The sequence below is a fragment of the Drosophila serrata genome, unplaced genomic scaffold (assembly GCF_035046125.1).
Source record: "Drosophila serrata isolate PLE 108 unplaced genomic scaffold, ASM3504612v1 contig_293, whole genome shotgun sequence".
In the NCBI taxonomy this organism is placed as follows: Eukaryota; Metazoa; Arthropoda; class Insecta; order Diptera; family Drosophilidae; genus Drosophila; species Drosophila serrata.
Window position 1 is genome coordinate 2,074,852 of NW_028257191.1, and position 22,402 is coordinate 2,097,253.

The window sequence follows — 22,402 nt, forward strand, 5'->3', positions numbered from 1 at the left end:
CACGAGCCATAAACCGATGGTTCAACCGATGGGGTGGGTCAATCTGGTGGAATCTCAAGCATTTCCCACTATTTCCGATTCCAGGTTATAATGGGGTATTACTCAATCGTGCCATAAACTCGCCCTAAACACCTTTCATATATTGTAGCCATTAAGACGAGGTACTTGATCATCACCTGGAATAATTCGGATGACAAGGGAAATCAGATCCACGGTAAACATTTATAGAACTTTTGGGTATTTCATACAGGTGTGAACATTATTTGTACAGCATAAAATGCTCTTTATTAGCTGAAAATGTAACATCTTTAGATCTTTTTAATACACTAAAAATAATGCTTATATAATGCTTTTATAATATACTGCTATATATTTTAATAAATTTCGACTTTAATTCCTTTAGTTAATATTTGAGAGGCGTTAAGTGAAGTGACACCAGAAAGTAGGCAACAATTTGAGCCAGGACTATTTTTAAAAATATATCATATCATAAATCATTACATATTAATTTCTTAAGCTAAGCTCCAAAATAGTTTCCTTTTCAAAATAGTTTTCCTTTATAAAAGATTAAAAAACTTAATTACTTTAAGTCCTTTAGATCCTGACATATCACTTCTGGAATTCAGTTGTATTTCTTAGTTAGATTTATAAGTTTTCTTGAACTTCCATAAGTGAGACAAGTGACTAATTTCCATCCAGTTCAAATTTCTTTCAATGACGAAATCCAGCTATGTTTTATCGGAATACTACTACTGAATCCCGACTTCCAGGTTTAAAGAAAAAACGTGACCATTCATTAATGCAGTATAATATATTTTTAATTGTAATATAAGTTATATAAAAAAAAATACACTTAGACAATAGTATACATAATTTATCGAGCCTGCGAGGCGGTGTATGCGTTGGGTGTGAGGCGATGTGTGCGTGGTCATGGATATAAATAGTATGAGTAGCGATTTAAATGCTAAATGGATTGGCGGTAAGAAAAAATAAATAGATAAATATAGTGGCAAATAAATAAATAGTAGGATCTAAGTACGAATGCGGTAGTGGCCTTGTGGGGCTCTTGAGATTGCAGTGGGTCAGCGGTATCAGTTTCTTTTTGGTATTGCTTGCTATCCGATCGAAATCGATCGAATCGAAGTGGCTTCAGGTTAATTAAGCCTTGAGCAGCTGCTCATAGGTATACTCCAGTACGGTCAGCACCTTGATGGTCTCCATGGCCACGAAGAAGGGCAGCCGCACCAGACCCTGGTGGTAATGGATCTCCTTCTGGGGATTGCACTGCTGCTCCTCCATAAGGACCATGGCACTGGCTGTGTTGCTCTGCACAGCGTCCCTGATGTACCTGAAGGTGCACGGAAAGTGACCCTTGCTGTATGTCACATTATTTATCAGGGCCTCCAACACCAACAGGGTCTCAACGATCTTGGGCATCTCCTCCTTGAGAGTGCCAACGGGACCCTTGTACTCGAACTTTCCCTCTGCGCTCAATGTCACCTTGCTGACCTGATCCCTTAGCGGATGCTCGAGGTCCAGGCTGTGGTGTTTGAAGCGATGGGCCTCCACACTGATGCTGGTGCCATTGTAAAAGTTCTGAAGCTGTTGGTAAGAAGCAAAGCAAAAGGATTCTTTAGCATCGCTGTCACAGGACGAGAGTGTTGTTTGAGTCAACTTACCCAATCTTCGGTGATACAGATCACAGTGTCTTTGTAGCTCTGGGCTTTCTTCAGCGCCTTCTCGAGCTCAACAACTCCCTTGGCCTTGACCTCCATGCTTTTGCAACTCCTTAGTCCTTCGTTCTGGTTTATAAACAATACTGCGGGCTCCTTTTCAGCTTCCCTCACCAAGACGTGATGAAGGCGTCTGGCCTTCAACCGTCTGCGAAGCGGGTGTCCTGGTGTCGCTGCTGCTGCTCCTGGTGCTTTTGGTTTCGAAGGAGCTGGTTCTGTTGAGCTATTGGGATGAGGCCAAATCAGATGAGCTCCACGGGCCACACGCGGTGCAGCCGATGTCCCCGTTGGCCAGCTGCTGGCAGCGATTGTGATGAGCAGAAGGACACCCAATAGCCAGAGTTTGGCAAGAGCTGGAAGTAAGAAAAGAAGAGATATTGGTTAGATGGAGGTATAAATGAGAGGGTAAAGAAGTTTTTGCCAACTGACTGTGACACAAATCTAAGTAGATATCAACACTGATACCGGCACACCAGTGGAGATATAGAGCGGATTTATTGCGGATGTGATTCAGAGGCAATGTGGAGTGAGGACGTAGACGAAGGCCCAGACATTGACACTTACACAAACGTTTGAAATCAAAGCAGGAGGCAATGTTGCTGATGGTGTTGCTGCTGCTGTTGCTGCTGCTGCTGCTGTTGCTGCTGCTGCTGCAGGCACTGTGTGCAATGGAGCAGGACCTTTGAGTCCTGGACTGCGGTTCATGTTGCAAGCGTTGCAAGAGATTCTGCTCTGCGGCACAAGCACTGGTGTCAACCATTTTTATTTGGGTTTTTTAAACTTGATTGAGTCTAGTAACTGGGTTTTGGTTTTGTTCAACTGGGCCTGATTGGGCTAGGTCGCTAATATGTTGATTTTAAAGCGGTGCTGGAGCGCGTCTTGGCTCTGCGAGATCTTACGGTTAATGAGGTTGAGTTGGGGCCACACGCCCGCGTTTTATAGTCGCAAGCGCCATCCGGGCGATATCAGCAGCCGAAGCCCCACGAGCGGCGCAGCTTACTTACTTGCTTACTTTATTTTTTTCGTACATACGCATACACAAGTGCGGCACACTCACACCGTGCGACAAGTACTCGATGCTCGCAAACTCAAATCGACTCACAGCAATCCACAGCAACAACAATATTAGCAGCAAGAGCAGCGGCAGCATCAGCGAACGAGCGAACGCTCGATGACGACAACAGGGCCCAGCGGCCAATTGGAGGAGAGTCGACTGGCTAAAGCAAACACTAGTGATTCGCACTCTCCACAGAACACTGGGCTCACTGGTACACTGGGGACCGGGAATGGGGTACAGGGAATAGGGAACCGGGTACCGGGTACCGGGAACAGGGTACCCGGGCTAGGGGATTTGACTTTTGACGCGTGCTTAATTCTGTGGAAGCTCTGTTTCAATTTGTAACCGGATTCCCGATCAGGAAGCGGCCTTCTAGCTTTAAACCTTAACCGCTCCCCCCCTCAGAGGGCCAAGTCTGACTCAGTGTTTGGCCAATTCCCTTGGCTCCAACCACTTCTTCCTGTCTTCGGGAAAGTGAGTGTAATTTATGCACGCACGCTTCTTGGCCCAAAACGGATGTACCATTGAATTCTTGGATGTTACACTGGGTTTTCACTATAAAGTGATTAGACCCCGGACACTAAGTGAAGGGGTTTGTCAGTGCCTTGACTTGACAAGTATACTAACTATATCTAGCTTCCTTTCAGGGGATTTAGGGGACTCCCCTGAGTTCAACACCCTCACTAACCCATATCCATCTCCAATGAGGCAATAGTTCTAATTAGAGATTATCCACAGATATAACCCCATCGGCTAAGACAATCTTCGCGGTTTGTTAAATATTTGAGGTTGTTGTTGGTAACGATTTCGCGCTGGACCCACTTGCCTGGCCAGTGACGCGTCGCCTCGTAGGCATTTCCGATATTCCGATATTCGCTGTGGCACGTGCTCGCGGTAGCCACTTTTACACATACTGGTTGGAAATGGATGGACTTGGATGGCCCGGGCCACAGACCGAAGGTGACTTTAGTATAAGAGTTTGTCTCTCCTATCACGTCTCTCCTTCACTCACTCACTCACTCCCACACTCTCTCCAAAAGCCAAAGGTGGGTGTCGATCTCAGTCTTCATCTAGGAGTTACTCATACGCCCCGCGGGACATCCAGAGTCCGGGTTCAGCCCCGTCGTTCTGGCTTGCGTATGTCGCTACCCATTAAGGGAGTCCCACGAGTGTTTCGGGAGTTTCGTAACAGAGATTTCCCTGCCACAATGCGCACTTCCACAGGCGGCTTCCGTTCAAGCGAATGGGGCAAATTCCAATTACTGGGCAGAACCAGAATCAGAATCAAAATCAGAGCGCCACTTGTGGCTTTCGAATTTCTCGGTACTGGAGCTGGGAATATTTTCGAGTGTTTTTCCTAAGATTCGGTTAAAGTATTGGCCCACTGCGGCTTTTGATTATAGTTAGTTCTGATTACCCTTTTAGGTCTTTTTGAAAAAACTGGTCACTTGGCTTGTTGACTGTTAATTATCGCACTCGAGGTGCTAATTTTGGCCACGCACAAGTCATTGAATCTGCAACGTCAGACGGGCTTAAAGGGAGTTCCGCTATCTCCTGGCCATATTTGCTATTACCTCTTTTCTTTTTTTATTTTTGAGATATGACCATATCCAGTGACGGAGCTATTTCCTTCATTACTTTTTCCAGAGTGACGTGACGTGGCGCCACTTAGGAAACATATAGACCAAAGTTCTAAAGTAAGACACTTATCGGAGACTGCAGGCTACTAGCTATTAAAAAAGTATGGATATATATTTGCATATATAGATTCTCGAGGTATTAAGCCATAAAGCCATGACACCTCAGGGGCAATAGTTATGTTTGCTTTACATAAGCAAGAGCGATTATGTCCATAGAACTTATTTTTCTAATTGATCTCTGAATTGAAAGTTTAATAATAATTCTATATATTCCTAATATATAGCTTATTCTGAGGCCTAAAGCACTATTCGAGGGTTTCTTTGGGTAAGCAAAGCCAGGAACTATCAAGTGCCTTGGATTATATGTTTTAGGTAGGGACATTAACTTCCTTTTCCTCTCTATGGAGCTAATTTTAAATGGGAATAATCTTAGGTGTGTAAAGTTTGAGAATCTTATTATATATTCTCAATATATATATCATTCTAAGGCCTTAAGCCTCCTAAACTTCAGGGATAACCAAGAACTGAAGGTTGCCTTGGTAAATATGTTTTAGGCAGCGACTTTTCCGCTTTAAAGAGCTTTCTTTTCAAGTTAAAATCTTAAATGGGAATGATATCTGAGTTAAGACCTGTAATATCATTATAATCCTATAAACATTCTAAGTCCTAAGACCCCCTAAAACTTCAGGGTTAGCAAAGTACTGGAGGTACCCTTGGTTAGTCTGTTTTGTTAACCAACTGGAACTTCCTTTCCACTTTTTTAATAATTTTTTACAACTCCAAGTTCTCCACCTTCAGACCCTGTTAGCTCATGTTCTCTATAAGGTCCATTTATACTCCCCTAGTACCATTCAAGGTTACCTTTCCCCCATTTCTTCAACTCTCTCTACCTCCATTCCGTCTGAAATAGCCGGTGACGCAGTTGTTTAGCTCAGAATTTACTCCGAGGAAATACCCCAAGTGTCGTCACCTGTAGCGACCAGAGTGGGAGTGGGTCGAACTGACCACAGACACTCTGGGTTTACACTCGCACTAAGCTACAGGTAGTTATAGTCGGGTAAATCACCTGGCAAAAACCAAGCTAAGCTCTGAGCTCCGAGCTCCAAGCTCCGAGCTCCGAGCTCCCTGTTTGCATTTGTGTTTAGTGGTTTAGTGACCAGCTCCTCCAGTGAGAGCTTGGAGCTCTCCATGCTCTCCGGGCGGGCCGCGTCATCAACCATTCAGTTGGCAATCGGCGGACAGTGTGAATCGGACCTACGGCCTACGGCGGCACACTCACATATTTGCTCAGCGCATTATATTATGAATGGAGGTGCTGTGGGAAGCACTTGGACGTCGTGCCTAGAAAACGCCAAGCTAATGCCAAAGCAAGGGGCTCGGACAGGTGAGAGAAGTGGCTATTTTTGGCGCTCGTCGTCGTCTTCCACAAGTCATGGTGTCTCGAGGTGTTAGTTTTGGTTGCTGGCTGCTGAGCCACCGGGATTCCCTCAGATGCCGGATTGTTCGTTACTCTTGTTATGTCGTCACTTGGCCATATCGCGTATACGCCCCGTGGGCAGCATTATTTAATTGAGAACTCACCTTTAAACAATTACTGGACCTGGCAACGTTGAACCCAAAAAAAAGAATAGGAAAAGCTGCCGGAAAAGCTGAAAATAAAAAAGATTAAAGGATTAAAGGACATTGTCAAAGGGTGAAAAAACTCCATTTGGATTTTCCCGGTTAGACCTGAAAGTAGGCAACGCTTTGAGGCGAAGCTTTTCCTGCAAAAGCTAACGGTAAAGCTTGGAAATTTATTAGATGCCTGCTTTTAGGCACGAAAGCGCACAGTGATGTCCCTGACAAAAGGCTAAACTTTTAAATTTTAAATTTATTCAAAGCCACACGTTTGAATGGAAAGAGAGTGAACATTCATCAGTTGAGGAGAGGCTGTCATTCCACTTGTCGGTCAGCATTTCATGTAAATTAGTATGTATTTGATTTATCTTTGGACCTAGACAATGGTCAAGGGGCGTTCCGAAAAACCTTAATCTTAGCCCTTAGTGAAAATATATAAATAAAAAAAAAGGTCAAATTGGGTGATTTTTGTTGATTAAGCATAGCATATTGTTTGCTATTAATATGAGCAATTTGGCGCATCTCAGAAAATTAAAAGCGAAACCTGGATACAAATATTGATTTAAGATACAGATAATATAAGAAGAGATAATTACTGATTTAATATAATACCGAATATATTGTAAAGAATAATATATAGGGGAAATATAAAAATAATATTATACTCAACTTTATAATAACATTTTTCTATGGTATATAAAAGAATATCGATTTACGGTTTAACATATCGAAAAAATATTAGTTTTAAAATAATATATTATTGTATTTAAAATTACAGTATCCATATTTTTAATATAATAATAATAATAATAATAATATATGAAACACCTTATCGATTTATCAAGTTAAAAAAAATAAAAAATGTATATCGAATAATATTAAAATGTTCGTTATAAAATGGAAATGCTTTTTAAATTAAAAAACCCTGTTCCCTATTCCCTAGTGTATACTGTACTTATAGTTGCTAGCAGAGGTCGTGTAAAGTAAGTTACCTTTGTTTAAGATAAATAACATATTCTTCATATATTTTTTTAAATAAATTTTAATAAACATAGCTTTTCCAAGACTACCATGTGCCAGCTCTGAGTAACTTTTCCCACATAAAGCCTGTAAATAATTGATTTTTCCCAAGATTCTTGTTTACATTGATTTATAAACTATATTTCGCAGAATAAGCTTTGATATTTTCCCCCTTTAGACGCTGGGATATAAACACAATTAATATGTTATTGAATTCACGTCTTGCCCCGTGGCTAAAATCTACCAGAATGCCCCACAGAAGAATCTTGCGCTCTCTCTCTTCTGCTGGCTTTCTGCTGTCGCTTTCACACACGCTCGCCGGGGGTCTCTCTCCCTCTCCCTCGCCCTCTCTCTCCTCTCTCTCTTTTTAATTACGATCTGGGGAGCATTTCCCACACGCGCTAATGTTTACTCACCTTTTTAAACGCTTTGACGATGTATGTTTTTTTTTGTTTTCTTCTATTTGTTTGGTGCAGGTAAGCCCACGTCAATTAAGGCCCAGCGGCACAAGAAACTCGCGAAAAAATCCCCGAATTGACCAACGGAATTAAGCGAACGCAACAGGTAAGGGTTTTTAACAGAAACACAGAGAAAAAAGCGAACCGGTGAGGTCGAATGATGAAACTGAACTGAGGCGCACCAAATCGACAGCTGGAGAGGTTGCTTACTGATGATGATGATGAGGAGAGCGGCAGTGGCAGCAGGAAAAACCGTCAAGACAGCGGTTTGTTTGAGTAATGCAATCTCACCTTAATCCCCAATCAAGTGACACTTTTCTTACCTTAAGAAATTATAAATACTGGATAAATCGCTAACTGGCGTATGCTTTATCTAGTTTGCTGTATTCAAACCTCAAAAACCTCTTTTTACAAGTTGAAAACAGCACTCGAACCATTCCGATGTCATTGTGAAGGACACCACTGTCGTGGATAGTGTCTTTGCTAAGGCGGTTAGGCTATCAGCTAAAAAAAAGCCCTGTGGTTTGTGTCCTAAATGGGGAAAATATTTATAATTTGAGTAAAAGAAAAGTTCTTAATAGAAATACTTTAATTTATACTATATTAAGCAGTCCAAAAATAAAAAATATTTATTTTGAAGTCTCTTTTAATAGGAAATGCATCCTTCGAAGTGTGGCTTTTATTGGTAAACATTATCCTTAATATTTTACATAGTATTCTACTTAATAATATCTTTAGCTTTTGAATACCTTAATACAATTCTGATTCCTCTGACAATTTGCACATAATTAGTAAACGACTGTCTAGCTGATTAGCCAGACACACTTGTGGCCGTAGCTTTGTTACCAGTGTCCTGTGCTTTTGCCCTTGTCCTGTGTCCTGTGTCCTCTGTCCTATGTCCAGTGTCCTGCTTCCCCCTGACATTGCATGCAGCTATCGAAGCGTTCGAATTTCACGCTTGACAGGCGTCCTGGCGGCCAGGACTTATGCAGCAGAGGTCATCTTGGATAGAGGAGAGCACCCTATACCAGCTAAGGTATGCCAGGTTGTAGGGCATTTTATATTATTTATAAAAATGTACAAAAATTACAAACAAAAACGCTTTAAATTTCTTTAAATATCACTTTCCCTGATATTAATTCATAAATAACAAAACCAACATAATAATATCCTTCTGTCAACCCAAATTTAAAATGCTTCGCTGTGCTTTTCCAGGACATTCCCCAAGCTCTGTAGGGTCCTTCTTTCTCCCTCCCTCCGCCCCCAAAAGCCAGAGTCCGGGGAAGTCCCTGCGCTGATGTGAGAGCCGCGGGCTGTTTGGCCAGTCAAGCGTTGCATAAAGCGCATTAACATTTAATGCCTGTTGCCGTGGCCAAGGCCAGGACCATACCCATAGCCACATAGCCCGTCGTCCTTCGTCCTTCGTAACCAGGTAGCTGCCGAATTTGCGTTGCATACTTCGAGGCGGTTGGAGGCTGAGGGATGTTTGATTTATGACTGCCTGCCGCTGGGCAGGACCTTTTCTCCTCCTCCCCCTCCTCCTCCTCCTCCTCCTCTGTGCGATTTGCCTGCATTTGGCACCGATGCCCATCAATCATGTTAAGCGAAAGCCAAAAAGCATATGGAATTGGAATCAGAATCAGAATCAGATTCAGAATCCGAACCGAGCCCCCTTCAGAAATTAAAGCAACGTCAATCTGTACACATAAACTATTTATTTCCGTATATATATATGTATATTCCATATGTATATATAGATGTATATAGGTAATGTATATTGGGTGTATATTTAGCTGTATATTGGGTATATTGTATGTGTGGTAAAGTACTCTAACGCCTCCACCGTCCACAAAAGAATCCCAACTCCCTTCCCGTCTTCTTTTCTTCTCTTATCGAATTATCCTGGAATATCCTGTGAGTCTGTGAACGGTGGTTTTTGGGGCGCCAGAAGGTTGCCTCATGGAGCACCCACATATCTCCATAATTCCACTCAACGCCCATTTTGGTTAGTTATTTTTATCGGCTTTAACTTGGTTTCGTTTCTTTACATATTATGTGTCATCAATTGATTGTTTTACATTCGGTTGCATTTGGATTTTGGCTTACAAAAAAAAAAACAAAAAAGAACTACTTCAACTTCAACTCCTTTTTTTCCATCTTCACTTCTCGCTCTCTCATACGCATAATTATGTACAAACGTATTCCCTCGGTTATTTCTTTATTTGCTCAGCTATTTACATAGATATATATTTATATATATGTATATATATATAGACCTTGGTCGTATATATACATACATGTGCTTATTTGTGCCATCATCATTCGCCCTGCTTGTCACTTGCCATTTACTCACTAGATTATGCGTAGTTTTGCCCACTTTTCCCCCTGTCCTGGATGCTGTGTCCTCTAGGGAACCCGCAAAAGGCCCGAAGGCCAAACAAAAAATCATTGGATCTGATCGCTCTCTCAATAGTAGTTAGATTTAGTACTTGGAACCATAGACAATATAAAAAAATAATAAGATGCGTAGCGCCATACGGTATTTTCTCTCTTGAAAGTTTGATGAAAAGCAATAGAAAGAAAACTGGTAATACCTAGAATATCCCTGGCCTATATCTGTTATAATCCTTGTATATATCTAGTATATTACTGGAATATTCTTGGTATATTCCCAATATATTCCTTATATGTTTCTTATATATTTTTGGTATATTACTGGATTATTTCTGGTACATTCTTGGAATATCCAAGAATTATCCTAGTTTATTCCTGATATTGTCCTGGAATATTCATGGAATATTCACGATACATTCCTAGTATACTCCTGGTATATATTCCTGATATATTCCTCGTGTATTCTTGGTATATTCCTTATATATTCCTGGTATTTTCTTGAAAATTTTCTGGTTTATTTCTGATATATTCCTAGAATGTTCATGGATAATTCCCAGTATATTCCAAAAATATTCCAAGTTTATCCCTAATATACTCCAGGAATTTTTCTCGAATTTCCCATTAAATTCCTGGCTTATTCCTAATACATATATAGATCTTTTAGATTTGCCTGTCTGTTCTTTGATATATTACTTCATCCCCTCTTAAGTTCTGCTTGCAATCTAGTTTATGTATGTGCGTTACACATCTTATTTATTACATTGTCTTTGGTGGGATATCCTGCTCCCAGTCCTCTTTTTGTGGATTTTCGACTAAGAATTAACAGTAAAACTACTAAAAGTACTGTTATTCGGTGGTAGCCGCCTGCTTTTTGGATGTATAGTCTTAGGTCTTACACACAATAAACAGACACATTTTGGATATTAACATTAACAACAATTGAACAACGGTAATTACAATTGCACGACATCAACATCAACGTCAACAATAATGACAATATATTAAGGCAGCCATTCGAAGAAATCAGCGAAACCAGATTCCCTACTTTGCTGATTGTTTCGATGGCTGTCTATTATTTTTCTTGTTTTTCTTTACTTTTTACTTAAACATAGAGTTCTCATGGATGCATTATTATCTTGTATCTTGTATCTTGTATCTTTTGCGGTACACATACACTTTTACACACACGAATATGTCTCGTTAGTTATAAATCTATGCACATTCAATGCTAAATCAATCGAAAAAAATTGCATCCATATATAGTATATGGCGTACACGTATTGTACATATATATATATGTATTTCTGTATATATATATATATATATATATATATATATTAGGTATATATACAACTATCAAAAATAGGACAAATAGAACTAGAGAGTTGCTTTGGCCTTCATTTCTAACCTCAAACGATGATCATTCGATTCGCCACGCCCTCCCTTTTGTACACATTTATATTTATATATATATATATATATAGTAGTTATTGTTATATAGGTTATTTTTAAGATCGGTTATAGCAACGATATATAGAACAACAGTTAGGATGATGAGCAAAAACGTGGACAACTTTAGTTTTAGTTTTTGTTTTTGTCTGCGACCAAGAAGGATCGCACTTGTAAATAGTTTTGATATATATATATATCCTTAAATATATATATATATATATATATATATATGTGTGTATAAGTGTATATGTGTAGATATTGTATATTATTCGAATGCTTGTATAGATATAGATCAGTATTAAGGTAAATCGCTCCTATATATGTATAAATAGAATGCTCTATAATAGGTATATATATAACACACTGAAAGTGAAAGTTAACTTTGGGTTTTCCTCCATGAGTTGGACACACACACACACATGGAAATTGGAAATTGGAAAAACACGTACACACTCAGACATTTCGGGCACATTGAGATACAATTCAGGGTTTTCGGGATATCATATTGATATAAATCGAATATATTGAATAGTTCCGTCAAGTTCTGTGCACTCTCGGCATAGCTCCTCAGTATCTGTATCCATCAGATGCATTTGCATCTGTATCTGCCAAAAACTGTACTTAAAAACAATGACAGCAGGCCAGCATTGTGCCCATAATCATCATCGTCAACGCCATGGGGAATGCCTTTTGACCAAATTGACAAATTGACAAAGCCAAATGCCACATAGAGAAACACACTTGATTGATTGCAATATTGACTGATTGTTTGTTTGTTTGTTTCGCCTTCTCGCCCCCTCAGTATCTCTGTATCTATGGATCTATCTATCTATCTTTCGCCCACTCTGTTTGCCAATTTTCTTGAATTGCGAATTTCCAATTTGAATTTCTTTGTTAATTGATTTTCAAACTTCTTCCTGGGACTTTCACCCACTGCTTTTCCGCTTTTCTACTTTTCCGCTTTTCCGCTTTGCCGCCTTTTTGCATTCATTATTATTTTACGTTTAACATTAAATATTCAACGCGAACATTAAATTATATTCGATTTTCAATTCAGCTCGACTCGATTTAGTTTTGTTTGTGTGTTATGCGCTTTATGAACTGCCTCGAGTAAGCTCAGATTGTACATACAAATTACATTTATTGTTTGGTTTTACATTGATTAAAACTTTGAAGTCTATAGACATTTATTTCCTATACGCGTATATATATGTTATATATATATTGTGATGTGTATACATATACATATATATATGTCTGTCTGTAGGTATTTGCACGTATTCGTGCTGATTTTCATTGAGAGTGTATTGTATTTATTGTGATATATCTTGTGGCAAACATTCACTCGATCTGCCAGGAAAAAAAAGATATATATACATATATATGCTTCAGATATATGTTTCAGTTAACCATTATCCAATGTCTTATTCTTTGTCAAAACTCCTCAAACCTAAATTGCTCTCTGCACGTAGAAAAATATTTCGATATATCGATATTCCTTCGTTCCTCCTGCACTTTCGCCATTTTCAACATTCGATTTTCGATTACAAATGGTATGCAAACGTATGAGAATATATATATATATATTTATATTTATAGTTATCTGTAGAATTATCTATATATGAGGTCGGTCTTAATGGAGGTATTAGATGAGGTGAGCTGAGGTTGAGTCCTGGGTGGCATTTCCTTCGATTCCTGTTGTCCCTGATCTGTGATCTCGGATCTGACATCTATGATCTTTCATCTTTGATCTGTGATCTGTGATCTGTGATCTCTAATTTCCCATCTCTGATCTCTGATAGGCTTGAATCCCTCGCAGCATCGCCTTAATCTCTATCGTTTATCGCTTAACTATCTGCCTATCGATCACTGTTTATCGCTTATCGTTTCGCATTGAATTACCAATTTACCATTAAGTAAAGTTACTTGTACCATTTAAGTTTCTCTCTTGTACTCTTATTGTTCACCGTTACTCTGATTCTGATTCTGTTTCTTTGCTGTGCTTGTACTGTGCCCTTACTGTGCTATTACGGATCCTTTACTGTGCTGTAACTGTGCTTTTACTGTGCCCTTTCTACCTCTCCGGTTCTTTGTTCTTTGGTCTAATTACTGTGTATTGCTGTTCCGTTTACTGTTTTAGTGCTAATTTCTCTATTCGATCATTATCTGCTGTAACCAATAAGCATTAGGTATCGATATTGGCCTCTGTTCGTCCCGTTATTGTTCCAATGGATCCTTAGGTACACGGTTTACTTTGCAGTTCTAATATCTCGTTCAGTTACTGTTCCGCTTCGGATTATATGAAGTGCAAAATGGTTGCTGTGTATGAGCTTTGTTTGTGTATTTGTGATTCTATGCGGTTGTCGTTATTTGTTTCCTGGCTGACTGACGATTGTGTGTGTGCATCCTGCATCCTGCGGAGTGCGATTATTGTTGTGGTGATTCCATGGCTGCTGAGCTTATTGTTCACTGGTGCGTGTATGTATGTGTATAGTAAGCCTCAAACTTCATCGGTTCGCTTCATTTTCGATTTTCGATAAGGACTTTCCTGGATCTCAGAGGTGCAAGTAGCTGGCTGCAAGTCCGAAATATGTGAATAGCAAAAGGCAAAACGAAAGGATTCATTTGCATTAATTGATATGGATTGACTAAATAATAACAATAACTAATTAGCATTAACTACAAATAGTTCATGGAGAAATGTCAAAATACCATATATGCTTGGTATACAAAGGAATAAGATGCATAACGCCTTAGGAAGGCCAAATGTAAAGCAGTAAATAAAATACGTATCTTATTGTATTAATTATAATTAATACTAAGCTGCACTAAAGTACTCTGTTTAGGCTTAGTATCTTGCTTATTCACAAAGCTAAATAAATAAGATGCGTAACGCCATGAGATGAGTGAGTAAGTGAGCAATTAAGTAAAGAGTTAAGTAGAAATATTATTTTATTATTAATATTAATACTATTTACTGCGTTTTTGCTCAATTTGCTTTCTCAGTCACTTGACTCAGTTTGTCCAAAGAAAATATAAATAAATAAGATGCATAACGCCAAAGATTGAGCAAGAAAGTGATTAAGAAAAGCATAAAATACCCTTATTTTAGAATTTCTTATATATATAATAATTAATACTATTTTTACATTCTATTTATTTAAAGCATATATTTAAGGACATGACATCCACTCACCGTTGTTGCTGCTTTTAGCCGGGACTCGACCCTTGGCTGCTCTACTTGCCTCTGCGTCCCCCGACCTATTTGACAAACAGGTCCTTGAGCGTGGCACACAGCGAGGCATCGCACGTATCCTTCGAGTCATCCTCGTCCGCCTTGCCAAACCAATTCAATGTGGATCGCACCGCCCTGCCCGCCTGCGATTGAGCCGAACTGCCAGCGGCCGAGGCCCGACTGCGACGTGCTCCATGGGCAGGACTACCGCTGGCACTGCCCGTATCCTTGCCAGCCTTGGGCGTGGCACCGCGAGCCGCCGCCGCCGAGGTGGAGGCACCACCGCCGCTTGAACCACTTGAGCCAGTTCCTGCCATACTGGCATTGGAGCTCTTGCGCAGAAATCCTTCGATGGCGGTGCCCAAAATGGTGGCATCCACAATATTCGCCTTGGTGGCATCCGCCCAGCTCTTTTGCTTGGCCCGTGGCTTAAGCTTCGGCTTGCCGGAATCCCCACCAAGTGGATCCTTCTTCTGCAGCCGCTCCAGCACATCCTTGGACAGGGCCACCGCCGAACTCTTGCTGCGCACACTCTTCTTCCGTGCCATCGGCTGATGTCGCTTGGCAAACCAACCGGACAACGCCGCCGAACCATTATCCTGGGCATCGCTCACCAGTTGCTTGGCATTGTTCAGCAAGGATACATCGAAACTGTTGGAACGCGTGGAACGTCCGGCATTAGGATCGAGTAGGCCACCGGTGGTGCCAGAGCCACTGGCTCCACCCGCCTGCGAGACACCACCGGTGGTCGTTGGTGTCGGTGTGGCACTGGTGGCCCTCCCACGAGCTGCCGCCTGAAAAGTTTGACTCAGAAAAGGACTACTGGCCGGTGCTGTGGCCGATGAACTGGCACTGGAGCTATTATTATCCCTGCCCTCCGGCTCCGGTCGATGCATATCCATGGCCGAACTGGTCAAAGAACTAAAGATGCCAGCCAGGTCGGTGCGACTTCCTAGGAGTCCGGTGCCACTGCCAGATTTCTTGCGACGCGTCGAGGCGCGATTCTGTAACTGCGATGGAGTCTGCTGCTGCTGTTGTTGTCCTGGCTGCTGTCCTGGCTGTGGAAACTCGGAGGCACGGCGAAAGGAGCTGGCCAGACCCGGCTGTGGACACTCGGAGTAGCGGCGATTGGTGAAACGCCTTCCCGGCTGACCGGTTCCAGCCTCATCCACCGTTTGCACCTCGCAAACCTTCTCATTGGACGAGGTCCAGAGCTTCAAGCGTGCCTTCCGGGATTGCAAATAAATGTCATCCATAATGTCCAGTTGCAGATTGTGGATGCTGCCGATGGGATCCGTCGATGGGGGGCCAGTGTTGCTCTCGCGGCGTGAATTTAGAATCCGGCTGCTCCTGTGAAAGGAAAACAAATTGAAAGATATATATATGTATTGGGAAAATTTCTATACCCGCACAGCAGGTGGGTTGGCGGGGAGGTCAAAGGACAAAGGTTAAATATTTCATAATTAAAATTGATCTCGAAACTGGAAATAATCAACGGCAAGTGCAAGTGCAAGTGCAAGAGCAATAGCAATTGCTCTATTCCAAATTGATTTCTGAGATTGGAATTTAATCAAGTGCTGCCCTGAGCATAGGTTTTGTCATTTTTATTTCACAAATAATGGAGTCTCAATTGAATGGAAATAAATCTAGAAAATTCAAAGTTTTTTAAGCTTTCCACTCCGAGTTATATTTATTACTGTCACAAAACTTTTACACCTTTTCCCAGACCATCTTTCATTTATTTCTGTCACAAAATTTCAAGGATATGCTAAAGACTTTAAAATCTAGTCATTCTTAACCATTATAATGTCACTAATGCAAGTTAATTTCGAGCATTTGGTGGGGGTAATATTTATAAAATAATATCTATGTTTTAGAACTGTTTTCCTACTTCAACTTATATGCTTACTGCTATAAAAATCTGAGCATATGATGATGATTTTAATATCTATATGCTTATGAGTATTGTGAGTTTAGTACTTTTCACTGATATATTCCATATATTCTATATATTATATATTATATGTATTATATATATATTTTATATATTCTATTTATACTATATATTCTATACATTCTATATATTCTCTATATTATATATATTTTTTATATTCTATATACTCTTTCCTACTTATATAAATTCTTTATATTTTATAAATTCTATATATTATATATATATTTTATATATTCTCTACATTCTATATATTATCTTTATTCTATATATTCTTCATATTCTCTATATTTTATATGGTATACTCTTTCCTTCCTAAAATTATACATTTCCTGATACAAAAATAAAACGATATACTAAAGGCTTTATCAATCAATTTAAGTCTATTAATTTTTAAGCATTGTGAGGTAACAACTGCAAGATTTTTTTCCTACATTTAGATGGTAGATATATTCTCTTTATATATGTTCTAAAATCCTTTTTCTACTCCAACTTTTACACTTTATGGTTCAAACAAATCAAGGATATTATAAACGCTTTAAACTCTTTTTATTTTTAAGCATTATAACATAACGAATGCAAGTAAATTTGGTTAATTTAGTGGGGATAATATATGTTATATGTTAAAGGGAGTACTCTATATATTCTTTATATCTGTATCCTATAACACCTTTTTCTACTTTTTCTAATTTATACACTTTATGCTACAAAAAAATCTAGAGATATGCTGAAGGCTTTAAGATTTATACATTTTTGAGAATTCTGACAACCATTTGAAGTTTATTTCTGCTTTTTTTAAAAGGGATTAATGTACAATTTCTAGATGTCTAGTCCGGAGAGTTCTCAAATATTCATGTATAACTTCTTATTTACAATTTCTAATTGAAATATATTATATATCCAAAGTTCCCTTTAACTAAACCTTAACTCACATAGAGAACTGAAGTATCCTTTTCCTCTTTGCTTTCTTAATCACTCTAAAAATTCCTTAAAGCGAGTCAAAATTCAGCCTAGTCCCATCATATTCTTGGTTATATATTACTGTTAGTATTAAGTATATTTCCCTAAAAAACCCATACTTAATAAAATTCTATTTAACTTAATAAATCACTTACCCATTGCTGTTGGGATAGGCGGCAACGGATTCCCGACGCGAACGACCAAAAATGGTAGTTGGCACCTTCGAAATGGTGACCACCGAATGGCGCCTTCCGGTCGGAGCCGGTGCCTGTGACAATGTGGCCAAGAAGGCGGCCTCCTTGGGTGTGGGTCCCGAACCCTCACCGCCACGCTCCGAGAGCCTTCGCACCTGGCTGGCCGTGATGCCCTCGGTGACCTGTTGCGAGGGCAGCGAATGCTTGCGAGCCTCGCGAGGATCACGCCAGGGGGACAGGAGATAGGGATTGACGGGGGAGTCGATGTCCAGGCTGCCACGGTTCGAGACCGTTGGCTCCGAGCTATCTGGCTCCTGCTCCTCCGGCAGATTGGATTCCTCCACCACAATGAGCGGTTCGGGTGCAATGATGCTGTGGTTGCCCTGCGGCTGAGGACGCGCCGCCTGCGTGGGCGGTCTAGGATGACCGGGTCCGGTTGATTGACCCGTAAAGCGGGCAAAGGGGGAGCCCCGAAAGCGTAGAGCATCTGATGGAGCAGCAAATTTTTAAATATTATCAATAAAACCAACTTCCTTGGCCAGGATGTAGTGGAGAGTGGGAAAAGAAGTCCCGCCAACTTACCCATTTTGTGTAGTTTTCTCAATTGTTAGCCAGCGGAAAATTCGCTCTCCTCACTTCCTAAGCCCTCTGGCTTAATCCAAATCCTTTTTTCCTGGTGCTTACTCTCCTTACTCTCCTTACTGCTCCTTAAAGTGTCCTAGCTGCAAAGACAGAGAAAGATAGTTATGTATTATATAAAATAACTTAAACTAAACGAAATCAACTTTTATACAATTCTCTATTCTCAAAGCAAAGGGTAGGCGTCTCCCAGGACTTGTTGCTACCAATCAAAGCCAAGTTAAATACTCAAAGGCCGAAACGTGCTAACCAGAGTCCTGCCAGGATTGCTCCCTCACCAGAAATAATTGCTTAAGCTGAGTGCGGCTATTTGTAGAGTTTCTAAAAACAAAAATATATATATATATATAGAGTAGAGTATAAATATGACTGTCCAGCTATATCTGTCATGTGTGAAGTGCCCTCACTCCGCTCTCTTCCTGCTCATTATCCCCCGGGCTACAAATTGCAAATGGCAGCAAAATCATGCATCAAAGTAATTAAAGCCAGTGTCCTGGGACATTTCGCTTCGCTGGAGATGACTTCACTCTCCCATCGTGGTAGGGACAGCAGGAGCAGTCCCGTCATAATGAGCATAAAATTATGCAAAAAGTTGAAATAAAATTTCGCTATAACTCAGATGCCACAAGAGTTTATGTGACGCCAAGGGAAAATGGGGATCCAGGATCTGGATTGAGGAATCCAGGATCTAGAAAGCAGAAGGTTAGGTCAGGAGTAGCGGTAACTTTTCCTTGGAACACTGGCTAATAATTACCATGTTTTTCTATAAAAAATAAAAAAATATTTACTACATCTTTCAACCTCATTGATTCCTTTGACTTTCTCTGCTGTGAATCAGTATAACAGTTTCGCTAAGGGAAAATGGGGATCCAGCATCTGGATTAAGGATTCCAGGATCTAAAAAGCAGAAGGTTAGGTCAGGAGTAGCGGTAACTTTTCCTTGGAACACTGGCTAATAATTACCATGTTTTTCTATAAAAAATAAAAAAATATTTACTACATCTTTCAACCTCATTGATTCCTTTGACTTTCTCTGCTGTGAATCAGTATAACAGTTTCGCTAAGGGAAAATGGGGATCCAGCATCTGGATTAAGGATTCCAGGATCTAAAAAGCAGAAGGTTAGGTCAGGAGTAGCGGTAGCTTTTCCTTGGAAAACTGGCTAATAATTACCATGTTTATCCATAAAAAATAAAAAAATATATACTACATCTTTCAACCTCATTGATTCCTTTGACTTTCTCTGCTGTGAATCAGTATAACAGTTTCGCTAAGGGAAAATGGGGATCCAGCATCTGGATTAAGGATTCCAGGATCTAAAAAGCAGAAGGTTAGGTCAGGAGTAGTGGTAACTTTTCCTTGGAAAACTGGCTAATAATTACCAGTTTTTCTATAAGAAATAAAAAAATATATACTACATCTTTCAACCTCATTGATTCCTTTGACTTTCTCTGCTGTAAATCAGTATAACAGTTTCGCTAAGGGAAAATGGGAATCCAGGATCTGGATTAAGGAATCCAGGATCTAGAAAGCAGAAGGTTAGGTCAGGAGTAGTGATAACTTTTCCTTGGAACACTGGCTAATAATTACCATGTTTTTCTATGAAAAATAAGAAATATACTACAGGGTAACTTTCAAGACAATCCTTCAACCTCATTGATTGCTTTGACTTTCTCTGCTGTGAATCAGTATCACCCTTTCACATTTCCTGGGACTCAACTCCGTTTCCTGGGATCCCTGACCGCGGCACTTAACAAACCCAAATTACATAAGCAGTCACTGGTTGGACTTTTGAGCGGAAGGAAACCCGCCTTTGATTTGATTAGGAAGACTTGCATAGTCCTTGGGCCTCAGTGCAACGCGGTCAGCACAAAGTCGCAAGTCGCAAGTCCCAACCCCCCATCGCCCTCAGTCACAAGTCGCAAGTTCATTAAGCTTGTAAATTGGCAATCAACACCAAAGTTGCGGCTTTGTGTTGGAGTTAATTAGCCTGTCTATGCCACTGACAGGACTCTTGGACGACTCCCCCGAACATCCGCATCCGTTTCCGCCTTGCCTTTGCCTCCGTCTCCTGCGCTTCAATTATTCTTCCGGGAAATTGTGCCACGCTTTTCATTGTCAGCTTCTGAGGTACCAACTACTAAGTGAACTAATTAGTGAAATCAAAAACCACAAAAAATAAAACAATTCCAAATTCGAAAGTTAAATAATCACCACCACAATTAATCAGAATATTAAAGAGAGAGAGCTCTCTCTCTCTCTCTCTATCTCTAGTTTGATTTTCGTTCCTATCATTAATGTGGAAAATGGGAATTCCTTTCTCTGGGTTAATTTGGCGAACCATGCATCCTTTATTGCATGTCCTTTTTGCGAAGCAACCAGCATGAGGCCCGAGTACCTTTCCCATTTTGCGGTTTCACCCACCGACTGGCCATATTAGGCACTCCGAACCAATTGTGCAGCTAATGTGGCAACTGGACGCAACCAACTGACCCATCTACCTCCCATTCTCTCTCTGTCTGTCTTTCTGGTAATGGGGAATACCAAAAATGCGAGCAACAGAAACTAGTTAAGTAAGCGTTTCAGTCACTGCAGGATGTGGGTGGATGTGAAACCAGGGGCGGATGTCTTCTTTGAGGAATCAAATCAAGTTGGCTTTGATCAAATTATGGCACACAACGATGGCTACATCGGGGGAGGTTCATTTATGAGCCAAGCTGTGCTGCTGCTGCTGCTTTTAAATTTGTTTGATTTAAGGCAAAAATAAAATGACTTTTCAATTGATTCAAGCAATCTGCAGGATCCGTTTTGGTCAATGTGTGTATTTGGTTAGTCACACACATTTTCCACGCCACTCAACAGTCCTCAGACTCAGACTTCACCCACCGTTCGAACCAATTTTGTGGGTGATTGATTGACTCGGTTTCGGATAGAGGACAACCCAAATCGAGACGGTGAGTTGTGTTGAGTCGAGGGTCCATTTGACAGATTGACGCTGTAACTGTCCACCGGACACCGGGACGAGTCTGTCCCATGCTCGAACGCCATGCTCAATTTCAGCTTAGCTTTGTTTAATGGACTTGCACAAAAAAGTTTACAAAGCACTTTGCATCCAAGCAAATGGATGATGGACATTGGAGTGGTGCAGAGAGAGTCCTGTCCTGGAAGGACATCCATCAGCTATCCTCGCTTAATGCAACATTGCATATTAATGGGGCATTAACATTTAGCATTCGATGACGATGAAAGGCACTGAGGGATTGTCCAACCAATAGCTGTTAATTGCCCCGGGGACCCCATTCCAGTGATTCCCAGTGTGTGAGTAATTCCCAGTCTAACCTAACCACCTTGGAATCCTCTTTTGGGTTTTTGTAGCCAAACGCTTAAGTGGCGTTAAGTAGCTCGGCCTTCCCCCTCTTAAGTGTTTGTCAGGTTTTCCAAAACCATTTTTAGATTCCATGGTGGACATTTGAAAAGCCAAAAGGTTAAGGGTTAAACCGCATATATGTATATATGTGGCACACATCATCACCATAAGTTCCAGACATAAAACACATCTCAACATTTCGCACATTCACAAAAAGCTCGAGGAAATCTATTTGTTTGTTCTCCTTGCGTACAACTTTTACCATTTTCCCTGTCAGATTACCTCGAGCGCATACCCATCAAGGGGGTATGTCCAGTTGAGGTCAGGTACTATTCACATTCTGAGTATATGTATACCAAACTTGGTTTCTGCATGAAATTAGATTTCCTGTCCTGGCGTGAATTCAACCCCAAACCCAACCCCACACCGAATTATGCCATTGTGGATTGCAATTCCTTGATACCCATACCCCATGAAGGTCCTGTGGAACAAGGAGTAGTCAAAGAAGTTCTTGCTGAGATGCTAAGGGGTTGGAATGGGTCTGGGGGAGATGCCGTAGAGGAACAGCATGATTGCGGCTTTCTCATCTGACTTTGACATGCAGCAGTTGCACCTGGCAACGGAAGTGCACACACATCCTCCTCCCTCCTCCCTCCTCCCTCCTCCTCTTCTCTCACACACATCGT

General features: G+C 40.6%; 2 protein-coding genes across 3 annotated transcripts in view; both read right to left on the reverse strand.

The window, feature by feature from the left end:
- Positions 1 to 792: 792 nt before the first annotated feature.
- Positions 793 to 7,922, reverse strand: LOC110176100 (uncharacterized). Of its 2 annotated transcripts, none has more exons than XM_086836719.1 (4): positions 7,849 to 7,922; positions 6,012 to 6,079; positions 1,680 to 2,086; positions 793 to 1,602 (listed from the first exon to the last, which is right to left on the reverse strand). In XM_086836719.1, the coding sequence occupies exons 3-4, from the start codon at positions 1,773 to 1,775 to the stop codon at positions 1,159 to 1,161; spliced, it is 540 nt and encodes a 179-aa protein (XP_086692845.1). In that variant the 5' UTR covers positions 1,776 to 2,086; positions 6,012 to 6,079; positions 7,849 to 7,922; the 3' UTR covers positions 793 to 1,158. The 2 variants fall into 2 exon arrangements, with proteins under 2 accessions (XP_086692845.1, XP_086692846.1); XM_086836720.1 differs by lacking the exons at positions 6,012 to 6,079; positions 7,849 to 7,922 and adding exons at positions 2,298 to 2,377; positions 2,414 to 2,554.
- A 2,704-nt stretch (positions 7,923 to 10,626) lies between these two features.
- kairos overlaps positions 10,627 to 22,402 on the reverse strand; it is a 38,873-nt gene continuing 27,097 nt past the window's right edge. Inside the window, exons 3-6 of the mRNA XM_086836721.1 lie at positions 18,294 to 18,433; positions 17,673 to 18,198; positions 14,568 to 15,956; positions 10,627 to 13,946 (exon numbers count right to left, since the gene is read on the reverse strand). Coding sequence (XP_086692847.1) covers positions 14,633 to 15,956; positions 17,673 to 18,198; positions 18,294 to 18,297 — 1,854 coding nt within the window. The 5' untranslated portion in view covers positions 18,298 to 18,433 and the 3' untranslated portion in view covers positions 10,627 to 13,946; positions 14,568 to 14,632. The remainder of the gene's footprint in view (positions 13,947 to 14,567; positions 15,957 to 17,672; positions 18,199 to 18,293; positions 18,434 to 22,402) is intronic.

Coding starts and splice junctions, on each gene's coding strand:
- LOC110176100 (XM_086836720.1), bottom strand. CDS start 2,493: ATGGTTGACACCAGTGCTTGTGCCGCAGAGCAGAATCTCTTGCAACGC. Junction 2,378..2,413: donor CCGCAGTCCAGGACTCAAAG/GTCCTGCTCCAT, acceptor CTGCAGCAGCAG/CAGCAACAGCAGCAGCAGCA. Junction 2,087..2,297: donor CTTTGATTTCAAACGTTTGT/GTAAGTGTCAAT, acceptor TCTTACTTCCAG/CTCTTGCCAAACTCTGGCTA.